The 15,293-nt window shown below is 45.3% G+C and overlaps 1 protein-coding gene across 3 annotated transcripts in view; it reads right to left on the bottom strand.

Moving 5' to 3' along the window:
- Positions 1-15,293, bottom strand: part of ADGRG2 (adhesion G protein-coupled receptor G2) — a 900,557-nt gene that overhangs the window by 144,029 nt on the left and 741,235 nt on the right. For all 3 annotated transcript variants that reach the window (XM_085622206.1, XM_085622207.1, XM_085622208.1), the window contains 2 exons: positions 12,832-12,877; positions 12,617-12,720 (listed from right to left, as the gene is read on the bottom strand). In XM_085622206.1, the coding sequence (XP_085478332.1) occupies positions 12,617-12,720; positions 12,832-12,877 (150 nt within the window). The remainder of the gene's footprint in view (positions 1-12,616; positions 12,721-12,831; positions 12,878-15,293) is intronic.

Below are 15,293 nucleotides of genomic sequence, written 5' to 3'. Positions count from 1 at the left end.
GGAGAGCACCTGGAAAGGCTCTAGGTCATGGTATTTTGGAGCCATAAAGCATAGGTGGGGTGTGAGTTGGTAGCACTGTGTTATGTACGAAAAGCAGTGTTGCATCACCAATGCGGTGTAAGGTGAGTGAGTAGAAGGGTCATATCTTCTGGCGTAAGCAAAGGTTAAACATCAACTAAACATATTCCCCAACTGCCTCACCAAACAACCCCTCTCCCGATACTTCGATCCCTGAAGCATCTGTTGCCCCATAAGTGAAAAATGAACTAGAACTCAGTCTGAACTCAGCAATAGAGTGATGGACCTCACCATCATGTAGGATCAAGTCTGATATATCAGGGCTCTAGATCGGTCCGCAGACAGTGACAGAGACATCTCGTCAATAGCAGTAAACAGAACCACTGTATCAGCCAAACGTACGACTCCTCGAAAAGTCATAGTCATTCACTTAGGCATCCGGTAGAGATGGGGCAGCAGCCAGCTGGCTTTGTGGTGAAAGGGCCTGTGCTGGAGATTCAGTTTGTTTTTCCGCTGTCGAGGTCAGCAACAGTGAGACCCCTCTTCTGGTGTTGCGTCCACTTTGATAGTGAGTACGGTGCCTTCATGGCTTGGGGGCCGTTTTCATTCTGGCCAATCCACTCGACTGCAGGGTGGAAGGTGAGGAGTCAGTCAAGGTTCGCAGCAGTCTCTATTCGGTGAGCCAAGTCCAGGCAGTCTCAGGGGTGTCAAGGAAGAGGGTTTTATTGTTGAAAACCACTCTGAGGTGAGTCAGGAACAGCAGTCGGTACAACAGGTTCAAGGTCTGGAGCTTCTGCTTGACCACTGCATAGGATCACCTTTGAGATTGCACCTCTCTAGTATAGTCTGGGAACACTAGGACCCTCGTTCCTTGGAAGGATAAATCCAGCTGAGTACAGCTTTCTGTAGAAAAGCATCTTGGTCTCTAAAGTTAAAGATGCGGGCAATCATAGGCCTGTGAGGGGCACCAGGTGGTGGCTTCGGTGTCAAGGCATGGTGCGCTCGTTCAATCGCGAACCACAGGGACAGGCAATTTAGGGGAATCTAGGATCTGATCCAATCTTCCAAAAAGGCGGCCGCCTGGGTCGGTTTTACTCCCCCTGGGATACCTATGAATAGCAAATTGTTACAACGTGAGCGGTTTTCGGCGTCTTACGCTCTCTAGTGGAGTTTAGCTGTATGCGTGAGCAAGCGGGAGACCTGCATCTTCAGATTGGTGACATCATCCTCCACTGAGGATATGCAGGTTCTGCCTTGGTGATCCTCGCTGTGGCATTTCTTAGATCTTGTCACACAAGTGCCGTTTTCGACCCGCACTTCTACTATTTTGGTTTCAACTGAGGTTTGAGAGGTGTGAACGGCCTGGGGGATAGTAGTGAGGTCACCCTCGGGCAGCGGAGCCTTGTCCGATGAGGCGCTGTTAGCATTGCCATGGCTGGTGGCATATTGGCCTATGTGCATCAGATTGTCCTTGCCCATTGCTCCAGCGAGACAGGGCGATAGCCAAAGTGTAAAGGAGGGCGTTCAGCGCAGATTCCCAGATGTTACTCACCAGGCGCGTTGACCTGAGTCGGTCACCGGGGCGCCTCGCGCATGGGAGATGGATGTTGTCTCCAAACTGCTTGCTTGCCTGCTGCGCTCAGAACAACGTGGAGCTCATAACCTAGTTTGCCAATAGCAGGGTCACAGGAGTACAGACCACACAGAAACAGCCCTGTTGCCCAACCTGTGGTTCGGGTGTTGCTCTCAATAGGGTTCTAGTAGAAGCTGACAGCCTCAAGAGGCAAGGCAAAAGTATACCAAATACCACGGTCTCTCTCCCAGGGGCCACTCCAGGGTCCTGGACTTCAGGAGTTACAGGTATGGCAGTTACTAAATTATAGCCTTATGTGAGGTCTGCCACTGTATTGTTTGTACATGAGGGAGGAAGCGGTTGGCTATAATGTCTTCACCTTTTGCAGAGGGGTGGATGAGGAATGCCTGCAATGTTCTGAATGGAATCATCTACTGACTGCCTCTCATGGAGACATTGATCAGATGTGGGCAGGGGTATGAGACTATGGCCCCATCTGCCCTCCACAGTGCCCAATGCTCCAACAAATCCCACTCAAGGGGACCGGGGGCTCATAGGTGGTCATGCCCTCCACCCCTCTCCCCCTCTGCAGCCGACAACAGGTGGGTCTTGCTACGTCAAGACCCTTCCGGTCATCCAGGAATTCACAGCTCCACGGTCACACAGTGTTTAAGGCTTAGGCAGCAGATCGTCTGGGCTGCACGTCACAGCGGGAAGTCCTCTGGGCCCCCTTTGCCGACAGTTTGCACTGCCTGGGGCAGTGGATTAATGTGGCCACAGTCAACAGAGGAGCGATGGCCTCGGCTGCACGGTCTAATCAGGCGGGCAAACAAACAGGCCAGTGCTTACAAGCTCAGAAGCAGTGCAGGAGGGCAAGGGGGACCAGGTAACAGATGGGGCTCCCGTCACCCGATCTCCGTGGCTGATGGGCAGCTCCACTCCACACCTCAGGTGGGAAGTGCAGCGCAGGCTCCGCCCATCTTTACCCCAGGGCCCGGACACTGCAGCCCACCTGAAGGCCCTACTCCGACTCCGTTCACACCCAGGAGATTGCCTCAGGCCGGGGGGTCAGGTCATTCACTCATGGGCTCCTGCAGATCTGAGCTGTCCCAGGCCTACGGTGTAGCAGCTCTGCAGCACTTCAGTCACAGCAGGGGAGTGGTGGTGGGGGAGTCCATGGCCCAGGCCCTAGAGTACAGTCGCTTCTGTAGCTGATGGAGCGGGACTCATCTCAAGATCTGCCAGAGACTCGGTCATGTCCTCCGGTCCCTGGGTTCCTCAGCATGCACGCCGTATTGACCCTTTGAAAGGGAGGAGAGTCCTGTTCAGGGTTCCGCCATACTCCGCCTTACCATGGCCCAAGCCAAATGCCGCCCGCTTTGTTCACTCCATTTCCATCCACTCAGGTCAGGCACTGTAGTGCTGCAGCTTGAGGGGAACCTCGGTTATCGATACCGGCGGAGATACGAGCAAATGACGGAGAAGTCCGGAGCACTCTTACAGTGCGACCACCATCTTGACACTCTTGTGGAGAGACTCAACACTACAATTTAAAAGTAGAATATATAACAGGCATTGAAAATAGGGTAGTTGACTGTCCGTAAAGGTTGGTAGAGACAGAAACAATGTTAGAGGATTTGGAAACTCAACAGGAAATGATGGACAAATTAAAAGTTTATGAAATCATAGAAGGTATGGTCAGTGAAGATGAGTGGAAGAAACAGAGTGTAAAGGATAAGAAATTATCGGATGTTAGCAAACTCATCAAGGATGGTTGGGGAGAACACAAAAGATTGAATCCATCATACCAAAGGTACTGGGAATTGAGAAATGAGTTGTCAGGGTACAATGGCCTGTTGTGGTGAGGTGATGGAATTAGTACATCAGGGGCATTTGGGTATTAGCAAAACATAGGAAAGGATTAGGTTACACTTCTGGTGGCTAAGTTTGGACACTCAGGTGGAACGAGTGATCAGAGATTGTCTGGACTGTAAGAATAGTGATAAAGTGTGCAAAACAAGGACGCAGCCCATGACAATATGAGAGCCACCAGAGAAGCCATGGGAACAAGTAGAATTGGATGTTTTGGGTCCTATATTCAGAAAGGCAGGACAATTATAAGTTGTAGTTCTGATTGACCTGTACTGCAGGTGGCCTGAGACTAGGATCACCTAGGGAGTGGAAACAAAACGTGGTGAGATTTGTGAGGATGTTTTTTCCAGGGGGGGCATACCTGAGTCCAGGTTAACAGACAATGAATCACAAGAGATTGAGGAAATTCTGGCAGGTTGAGTCATAAAGCACATAAAATGTGCACTATCACCCTAAATCAAATGGAGTGGTAGAAAGATTTAATAGGGTACTCAAAGAAGCCATACAAATTGCCAAACAAGAGTGAAATTTCAGTCAAGGGTGGAAATGTATAACTTTACACCACATACAATCACGGAATGGGTTACTTTTGAGCTGTTCAGAGGGAGGGAGCCCAGTACATTGTTGTGTGCTGCTTGGATCAATCCTTTTAAAGATGGAACCAAGAAGGAGGAGGAAAATTGGAGGGTTAAACAACAACAAATGTGAATTCAAATGAAGGAAAGATATGATGGGAGAAATTCTGTAAGGCGAATGTTTGTGGGTACTCATACTGTCACCAAGAGTCATTAAAGTTTTTTAAAATGCAGTCAAATTGGATGATAATCCCATATGGAATTTGTTTAGGATCGTGGTAGTGCAAAAGAAAGAGAATGAACATCAAAAAGAAAAGGAGGATGTGGAAAATTCAGGGAGTAATGACAAGTTACCAGTTGGGAAGGGACCACGGTGCAGCAGCAGAAGAGTAAATCTACCATGATATTTGAAAGATTATGTGATGTAGGAACATATATTTTGCTTCTAGCTGTAAATATATTAGGCAAACTGTCATTCACTGTAACAAGGTTAACAAGGTAATGAGATAAAATTCTCTGTTTAAAGGTTTTATCTCAGAAATGTTACCTCTAAAACCCTTTTCCTATCTTCCCTACATTGTTCCCTCCTTCCCAGTAAGATGCTTTTATTAGAAAGGGGGAAGATGTATAGTATATCTGATATCTAATAGAATGTAGAATAAGAGGGCCATAGAAGGTGAGGACTGAAGGTTCAAGAGAAGGCAGTTAAAAAAGGAGACTGATACTGTGAAGCAAAGAGGCAGCTCATATGCTGAGTGGCTGAGGTGTATTTACTTAGAACCCAAATAAACAAACTTTAACTTAATCAGTGCATAGGAGTTAATTTTTCACAGTTTCCATAATGGGACTAAAGGGGGTTTAATAAGTACTCAATACAGGGTGCTTTCATGCTTGAAAGGACATGAAAAGGATATAGCCTTGCAACAGTTAATGCATCTCACAGCAGGAACCTGAAAAATTGCATAAGAAATGGTGAAGAAGTGTTTACTCCTCGGTTTGTGCATCATATGCCAGGTGTGTAGTGACATAGATGCCTCTAGGTGTGCCAATTTCGTTGCAATGGCAAGTGACAGACAAGGATGAAAGATATGTGCTGCTTCATGGGCTGTTAAACAGGAGGGAAGTGTAGATAGTCAATGTGCATATGATGAAGGTAGATGATAAAGACTTTTTTGCGGTGCGAGTGTCTCAAGGTAGCATTCCCTTTCTTGATACTTTTATGCTTCTGGTGAATGATATGAATTGTTTGTTCAACAGAAAACCAAATACCCACCCCCTTAAACCTAATGTCAAGCTGGGTATGGCTGGAACCCTGAAATTGATAATGCATGATGTAGGGTTAATAGTTATTTGGCAGGTGCATCACACCAGTACTAAGAATACTCTTGCTATTCTGCCACTCTTGAAATGTGTAGTCAGCTGGGTTGCAATCGGGTGTACACAGTAAGATTGCCAGAGACATGATTAAATCGAATACCATAGTAGATTGCTTTCGAATCAGTCCCTTATGCAAGCTAGAATGATGGAACATGGCAATTGGGCGTGTATATCAACCTGGTGTCTGAGATCAGAAGCAGTAAAAGATGGGGTGCTTAGAAGACATGTATGCAGGGTCATTGAAAGATTTTCTGCGGCCAGCTGTAATACCTCCTCAATTCCGGCAGCAGGCTAGGAAGCCTTAAAGATAGCAGTAAAAGGAAAATGCATAACCAGGATTTAAAGTAATAAACTGCATCTTGAAATTGGGCTTGGCAGGCTAGGGAGGGACCTCAGAAACCTAGAAAAAGCAGTAATTTGAAACAAGGCAAGGAGAACAGAAAGGATGGCAGTCAAGAAAAAAACTAAGCACCAGCTGGAACATACTAGACAAATAGACTAATAGAATATATCAACATAGGTTGTAGAGAAAGGGGGAGCAAGACGAGGCAGCTGGTTGCATGGCAATCAAACAGGGAACTAGCCTTATACTTGAGCATCATTTATACGGGCAGCTGTACAGCGAAACAGGGGTGCCTATGGATGATATGTTAGAGGGCATCAAATTACGATGGCTTGCTGAGGAGCAGCTTGTCCTATTGGAGTATCCCCAAAGAAAGTGTTCTCCTAACAATAAATGCTTCACAAAAACAGAATGCCTTGTGGTATGGTTTACAAGTGGATTTTTATCTGACTTTGTTAGAAAAGGTTTTTTTGCCGGCTAGGGTATGCACCTAAATCAGACAGAATCCATCCACTCTAGTCAGGATAAGGGGACTACACGTCTAAAATAACCGCTGCTCACCCCCTAGGTAGCTTGGCATGAGCAGTCAGGCTTATCTCAGAGGCAATGTGTAAAACATTTGCACATAAACACTAATACAGTGAAAACACTACAAAAGGACACCACGTCAGTTTTAGAAAAATATCCAATATTTATCTGTGTAAAACAAGACCAAAATGATAAGAATACATCATACAGTGGAATACAACATACAGTGATTAAAATACGAATAAGGCAACAATATGCTTTATTTACAGTTCCTTGAAGCCTCTGTCTGGGCCTATCACGGTCTCGTGACCAAACAAATCCAACACTTCCAGCCGGTTGCACCGTCGCTGGCCAGCCACGGTGTCATGGAGACCCGTAAAACAGTACCTTTGGAGATGCAGGGCGTCGGACCTTATGGTAAGCTCTGGAGGACTGGCATCGGCAGGTGTCGGTTCCAGAAGTCAGTGCAGAAGTCGTCAGGCCCTTAAAGTCACAGGCGTTGCAGGTCAAAACCCATGAGTGAAGTCAGGAGCGCCATAATCGGCAGGCATCAGGGCTGTGGTGTGAAACAGAGCGGTGCGACATGCAGTGCCCTCAGGTCATGGTGCAGGCAGCGGCTCAGTGACAGTCATCCAGTGGTGTTGGTGAGACCAGGGCTGCAGTGCAAAGTGGGGCGGTGCTAACAGGTCACGTGCAGGTGGCGGTGTCGTCATTGCTGAAGCACTGTTGCTGGTAGATTCAAGGCGACAGGGCGAGATGGGGCAATGCAGTGTGGTTGGCCCACAGGTCGCGGTGCAGGCAGCGGTGTCAGTTGATGAACTGGAGTCAAAGACGCTGTCATCGGTGGGCCAAGGCTGTAGTGTGACACGGGGCGGTGCACCGTATAATGTACCAGCTGTGCCCCCAAACCATGGTGCAGGCAGTGGCGTTGATGTCAGCTTAGAACGGCGGTGTCATGAGACCAGGGCTACGGTGTGAAGCAGGATGGTGCTCTGTGTTGTCCCATAGCAGTACAGGCAGTGACATTGGCGATGGCATCACTGCATAGTCAGGGATACCTGGGCGGTGGTGTGAAGCGAGGCGGTGCAAAGTGCGGTGCCCATAGGCCACGGTGCAAGCAGAGGGTCAGTGGCGGTATCGGACGGCATCCTCGGTAAGACCAGGGTTGCGGTGCGAAGTGCAACGGTGCCCTCTGCGATGCATTCAGGTCACAGAGCCGGCAGAAGCGTCGTTGACGGCACCAGGTTACCTTTCTCCTCTGTGGCAGCTGAAACTCCCAGTTCCAGAAGCCGGTACCCAGAAGTTGTTGAAGTCTTTGATTTCCCTTAGACTTCCAACAGGAGTCAAGTTCTACATCATGCCCTTGGAGATACTTAGTATGCAGAAACAAAAATTCAGTCCCAAGAAAGAAGCCTCAACTGTAGGACAACCCACCAAAGCAACAACAAAGGGGCAGTACTTCTCCTGGCAGCTCTTCCAGATCTTCTTCCTGGCAGGTTCGTTAGTCCAGCAGTAATCTAAAGTTCTGGGGTCAGGGCCCTAATATTTATCCCTCATTTTCCTTTGAAGTTGGTAAAACTTTCCTCTGGCACACACAAACCAGTTCTGCCTGGCTCAGTCCAGGTTCACTACACAAGGGGGAGACAGCTTTGTGGAAGGCAGCCACAGTCCATTCAGGTGCATGTGACAACTCCTCCCAGTACTCTAAATGCAGCAAGGTCCATTCAGCCTGGCTGTGAGCCACCCAGGAAAGGCGGGACACAACTCAACCTTTCCCCTGTGTCTGTCTAGTGTGAATGCACATCCCCACCTCCTGTCACTCTAAACCCAGACGGTGAATACACAAATTGCAAAGGCACCCAGGATGGTTAAGCAAGAAAATGCCCACTTTCTAAAAGTGGCATTTTCAAACACACAATGTAAAAATCATCTTCACTAAAACATGTATTTTTAAATTCTGAGCTCAGAAAGTCTAAACTCCATTTCTCTATCTTGTCCCAATGGAAAGTTACACTTATAAGATGTTACGAGGCAGCTTCCTTGTAAACCTATGGGACAGATAGCCTTTCAATAGTAAAAAACGAAACACAGTAGTTCACTATCAGGACATGTGAAACATACCAGTACATGTCCTACCTTTAACATACACTGCACCCTGCCCATGGAGGTACCATGGGCCTGCCTGGAGCATGCCTTTCATGTAAGACAGGGAAGGTTTGGGCCTGGCAAGTGGGTGCACATGCCAGGTTGACATGGCAGTAAACACTGTGCACAGACACTGCAGTGGCAGGCCTGAGACACCTTTGAAAGGCTACTTGTGTGGGTGGCGCAATCAGTGCTGCAAACCAATAAGTAGCATTTGATTTCTAGGCCTTGGGCACACACAGTGCACTGTACTAGGGACTTAATAGTAAATCAACATATCAGAATCATGGAAAACAAATCATGAGACAATTTACATGGAGATCATATGCACTTTAGCACAGAATAGCAGTGGTAAAGTGCCCAGAGTCCTAAAACCAAAGACAAATAGCTCAAAAACAGGAGGTCAAAAAGAAACAAGTCAGGGGGTAAACCTGCTGAGAAAGCCAAATCTAACAGACTTTCACCATGATTTTGGTTGCTAATTGTATATTAGTATGTCTGAACGTGCAGTTCACAGGGAAATTACGTCCCTCCATGAAAGAAGTCGCTAAAGTAATGATAATGAAGCCAAAATGAGACCCGAAGAAGTGGAGCTCCTACAGGCCATTATTAATGCTAAATAGCAATGTAAGGATTGAGCAAGGACTTGATCAATAGGCTTCTTGGGAGGAAAAGCACTGACACAGATATCAATGCAGCTTTGAATCACACTGGAGTATGCTGTTAAACCTATGAAGACTCACCCATGGAATGCACAGTCTGGGAAAGGAGGAAAACCCTTATGTGAATCAGGCAAATACCAGACTATTTCCCATAGGAGATGCTGTAGACAGGAGCAATGCAGATTTCCTGAATTTGCTATTCGGTGGGAACCAATTAACTTTAGGCACTCACGTTTGCAGAAGAGTAGTAATGGCACAACATGGGCTATCAGTGGTTTTTCTGAACTCTATGCAAACGTTCTTTACGGGCACTGTGTCTGTAGGCAAGATGGCTCTTTTGACCTACTGTTTATATTCTCTGAACGAAGCCAAACTAAAAGAAGATGTGAGACTAAATCTGGAAAATGGAGGCGCGCGGAGGACCCTACACAATTAGCATACACAGGAACGTTGCAAGGGCTATTGATGCCATAGAAAAAATACTTCTTGCCCGTGGCATTGCCCTACAAAGTGCTTTAATTTGCAACTCCAGGTTGCACTGTAGGAGATTTTCCTGCACCTTCTGAGTGGTGTTATAAACTACCTGCCTTGTCTCAACTGGATGTGGTGGCCCTGAGCATACAGACAAGTATGTGGAGAAGGGAGGATGTAGCATAACAGCTAGATCTGCTGACTTTGGAACTAGGGAACCAGGGAACCAGGCTCGAGGTCTTGGCGTTGGCTCAGCATCCTGTGATTCTAGGCAAATCACCTAGGGCCTGATTATGAGTTTGGTGGATGGGATACTCCGTCACAAACGTGATGGATATCCCTTCCGCTGTATTACAAGATCCATAGGATATGATGAAATTGTAATTTGGCGGACGGGGTTATGGAGTAACCCTGTCCGACAAACTCGTAATCAGGCCCTTACTCTGTACCTAACAAAAATGACTGTTCCCTTGTGTAATGTAGCTGGTGCTCATGTAAAGCGCTCCAATACATTCGGGTCGAGTTTCCGCTATATAAAAACTGCAACAAAAAAAAAGGAATGTCAGTTCCAAGATTATGATTTTGAAAAATGATTCTGCCTCTGGATGCTGCCATAAAGGTTAGATAAATAATGAGGTAGTTTTCAATTGATATTTTAATTTTGTATTTACATTTATTCAATGTGACCACAAGCAATATTTCCAGCTTGCTCCTTTGTTGGGTCAATCATAATGAGGCGCTCTCTCTCTCTTGTGGGTATGTGGTTGAGATGATATAAGTCTTAGCATGTTAGATAGCCCAGTGGGTTAATGGACCTGCTCTGTCCAACGGAGGTAGTGGTGAGTATGCCTGAGTGGAGCAGTTGCTGTTATCTGTGCTTCAGTAACCAGTGTAGTATTTTAAAAAGTTATTGTATAAGTAATACTGTGGTTGTGGTTGGTTTGGAAACAGAATATTTTAACCCCATGAGGAAGCCCAGATTCCATTCAGGCATCTCTTCAGCGAGGCACCATTGCCATTTCCTAAAGAACAAATAATGGAGCACACATAGCCCATTAGAATTGTCTTTTCTGTGGCAGCCCCCTGAGGTGAAAAATATTCTTTCATCCCTTTAGCCGAATCATTTGTTTTCCAGTGCTTGTTTTCGTTAGCAGTTACTAAAATAAATGTAGCAGATGCTACAAATTTCATTTTTTTCCTGGCTTATAAGGTAAAGTCATTATTATTGGCAACACCCTTTATTATCTCATCTCTGATTGATACGCTGTAAGGATCTGACCCTGTGACCTAAAGGTTACAGGTCGCCGCAGAGAGCAGGACCGTTTGTGCTTTTTAACTAGCCCTGCATCCCTTATCAGTTCTAACATGATGAAACCACACATTTTAAATGGATCTCAGTGCTTCATGCAACACTCCGTTGCACTTTCAGATTAAACAGTTTGTGACCGTTTCATAAAAAACTCAAAAGATCACATAGGCACGTGCCTACGGTTTGCATATTTTTAGGGATTGACAAAACCGGAACTGTTGTCACTTTCCTGCCATTCACTTGTCATCCTCACAATAATACACCTGCAAACTATAGGCTCAGCAGAAAGCAGCCGCGGCCCGTGGAGGGTGTTCCGTGGGGCGGAAAGGCGGGGCGGGGGAGGGGCAGGGTGGGGGGTACTAAAAACCGGAATATGGATAATTTGAGGTAAGTAAACAATTAAATAAATAAAACGAATTTCGTAGCGTGCCCTGCATCGCAAATTGCGATGACAAAACACACCTAAAATGTTGTCCATAGTCATAACCGTGATTTGGTGATGGAAGACAGCACAGATCTGGATTCTGATGATCAAGACCGCAGCCTTCTTGCTGCAGAATTACAAAAAGTACATTTAGTCAGCTGCAATATAACTGAGCATCGCCCTCAAGGCCCCTAAAACTATATGTTACAGTTCTTGGCATTTATGGATAACAACTGGAATTACACGGTTTACCGGCCGCAGCGTTTTCCACAAAATTATGGATTTGACAAATGTGCAAATAATCAGGGGCGGCTCCTCCGCTAGGGTGGAAGCGCGTTGCCCCACTGCTGAGCAGCAAAAATAAAATGATAGTAACATTGTTATTATCATTTCATTTTTTGCAGCTGCGGACTGGGTTACAGCGGGGTGGGGCGTGGGTGAAGGCACAGGGGGAGGAGTGGGGTGCACACTCACAAAGTGCGCATGAACTGTTTGGCCGGCCCTCTTGGGCCGACCAAACAGCTTATGATCACTTTGCATGTTCCTACTAGGCTGAATTACACAGCCGGGTGAGGAACATGCACAGTGTCTCTGTCCCCATCTGAGCGCTGAACAACAGTGCTCAGACCAATCACAATGTTGCATTGCAAGGTTATGATTGGCTCCAGGGAGCCCGGGAGCCACGCGCTTCCTGCTGCCAGGACTGCAGGAAGAGGACAAGGACGGAGGAGAGGCGGCGGACAGCAAAAAGAGAAGGAGCATTTTTATTTTTTATTTTGTCTCCCCCGCCCCTCCACCGCCATTCACTACCAGCTGCTACTGCAAATAATCCAACATCTGCTGCACAATCTGCAGATGCTATTAAAAAAACTTGATTCTAGCTCAACCGGATCTAAAATTACAAAAAGATAGCAACACGTGTTGCTGCACAGTGGAATGCCATTAACAAAAGGTTGACCGCCTCTCTTTCTGATGCTTGGTATTGTATTTGGGTGTTAGACTAGCACTAATGAGGTGAAATATTTGCCCAGATACTGTTACCATGTATACAAATGTCAAAATAATGTGGAAATTTTATCACAAAATGTGGTGCGCTATCCTGCATAATTTGCCTTCTCTTGCTGTATAATTGAGTAAACTCTGATGCATAATTTGAATCTACCTTGCTGCATAATTCTAGTGGCCCTGGCCTAGGTTTCGTTCAAGAGGTAGGTCACAATGACGCATTAGTAAGAGAGTTCATGAGAAACAGTTAAATTGACTGGCCAATAAAGAGAATAAAAATACATTTGCACACTATGCATCTCCATAAAGATTACCAGCAGAACTCCAAAGCTTGTCAGGTGGTTGCATTTGCATACTGTCTCGTTGCCTTTTGAACCTGCGACCGCACAGCCTTCCGAAGACCAGCCTCCTGTGCCATCTGTTACATGACAGGAAGTGAACATGAGTGAGACAGAAAAAGCAACATTTCCATAATAAGGTGGCAATGAGAAGTGTCAAATGATTAATAAGTGTCTTTTCAGATACTCACTGTTTCTATTAAAGTCCCAAAAAACACACTTTTTGGTAAAATTTGCCTGTGAAAAAAACAAGACAGTTTCAATGCAAGTCTAGAATAGGTAAGAATCTTATGATACTGTTCTCTGCTTTTTATTACAATCAAAAGGTTATCGTTTAACAAAAGAATAACCTTGACTACAGGAAATTCACCATAATTTCTTTAATTCTTTTAATTTGTCTTGAGATGCACATAGGTCCTCTTGAGTCAATGTATTCCCCTGGAGTCAGGTTTATTCTATATTCTTTCAAACACAGTAAACACTAATTCTGCTTATAAGAGGTCTGAAACCTGTTGAAAGCATCTGAGTGAAGAAACTCTTTTCAGAGCACCAAGGTCAGTCCTAATATCTCCCTTTGGGGAATTATGCATTCCTGGAGGTATGAAAGTTAAATGAAATATTGTGTTTCTAGATGGGATTAGAATGGGCAGATATGATATTTTTGACATCCACAATTACTACACATGTCTTTCTAAACTACTGATATTCTGTACATTTAATGTATTCCAATATTTCAAGCTCTTCAAATCTGGAGAACAATAGTAATGCCAGGAAACATCCAACCTCCCCAATAACAGCATTCATTTAAACTGGTTGGCGCCTCAAAGTGACTTCTATGTTAAATAATTTAGTAATCTTTTAAACAGTGCACATACCGTTTTTAAGAAAATCTGTTAAAAAAGTTGATCAAGTTTAGGCACATTTTATACAAATATTCTAGACGAATGTTCATAGTGATGCACAATATCCACATGTGTAGAGTTAGGAAATATATGAAATGTTGCTATTTAAAAAAAAAATAATGTTTCCCCACACATTATACATTTTACCATGTGATGTTTTCCAATACACCACACTCACAGTAAAAATTAGGGAGGCGATCTGTCTGATTTCTAACATAAGTGTCGGTAGGTGTGGGTAAGGCAGTGCAACGGTTCGTAAATTCATACAGATTTGGGACTGTGGGTGTTGACTAATTCCTTTGGGTTTCCTTGTTGTCCCCTCACAAATACTATGGCAAAGCCAACAACAAATCTTACATGTATCCAAGTTGTAAATTATCAGTATGATTGAATGACAAACCCCCTGCAAAACTGGCTTTGTGAATCATCCCCTAGATTAAATATACAGGTTCATAATGTTTCCATACATGAGAATTGTGCACATACACATTACTTGATAATGGAATCTGCTCTCTATGCTGTAAGAAAAGAACATCTTTAAATGAGATGTAAAGTTTCTAGAAAGTATTTGCTAATTCCTATTTCCTGAAACTTAGATATTAAACACCCCTACAAAATAGATTACACAGAAGTCAGAGCTGGCCAGGAGCCAAGTTTTCTGATTCTTGGCTAGGGTATTCTGCAATGTACGAGCCCTGCAGTATTGTCAGAGGCGGCTTGGGATTTGCTTTAGGCCGTGTTGGCAGAATGACATTTATATATGTCCTTCAGCGCTTAATCTGCTGCCAGAGTTACCTTCCCTTCCCTGACCTGGAGAATGACTATGTAGAATCAGCTAGGGGTGGCGAGTTGGCCCTTACTCACGAGAGACTGGGCAGATGCCGCTTACACACTTCAGTGATGGTACGGGTGTGAACAGTGTCATCACATGGAGCGCTCTGTGAGTTAACTGAAGAGACGCCGATTGTGGGTCGGGGAGTTGCCCACCTCTAATGGGTGGAAAAGCCAGGTAGGAGCAGTCACACTGGAGTAGTCTGGGGTTTATGGGCTCAAACTCTTTATATGGGGTGCAGGTCCTGCCTATTGGATTCTGCACTTTTGGCGAGTCATAGCCTGGGGTGCCCATGCTCTGAGTGGATTTGGGGGCCTGCTTTCACTCTGTCCTGACGGAGCATGAGTTTGCGCTTTTGTCTAGTCACTGACATCATGATGTATGCTATACATAAATTCTGATAGGAAGAAGAATTCCTCAGTGGAAGGGTTCTTGAAATCCCATGACTCTATGAATAAAAGGGGCCTTCCTGTGTCCACTTCACTAGTAGACACACAGGAGGAAGATTTTATCCAGAGAGAACGGACACTGGTGCAATCCATGAAAGACTTGTACTCAGACATTAGCACTAAGACGGAGAACATCACAGCAGTGGTGAAAGTGCTTTTAACAAGATTGTGGAATGGTCCAAGATAAAAACGGTAGTAAAAGCTGGAACTCCACAACATAAATCGAGTGAGAAGGACTCTTCAATCATCACAGAGGTAAAAGAATAGAGACGTTTGACAAAACGCTGAAAACAGAATCCAGGATTGAAGTGCTGGATAATTTTAAGTGAAGTGCTTTTGCACTGATTCTGGGTGTCTCAGCACAGAGTTTGAGGATCTACATGCTGATGTGGAGTCCTTGCTGCAAGCTCTTTATGTTCCTCCGGATTTTGATGACTCTACTGTGGGGTGGAGGAACTACAGACGTCTTG

Source organism: Triturus cristatus, chromosome 8 (genome assembly GCF_964204655.1).
Source record: "Triturus cristatus chromosome 8, aTriCri1.1, whole genome shotgun sequence".
In the NCBI taxonomy this organism is placed as follows: domain Eukaryota; kingdom Metazoa; phylum Chordata; class Amphibia; order Caudata; family Salamandridae; genus Triturus; species Triturus cristatus.
This window is presented reverse-complemented; position numbering and strand designations above follow the sequence as displayed.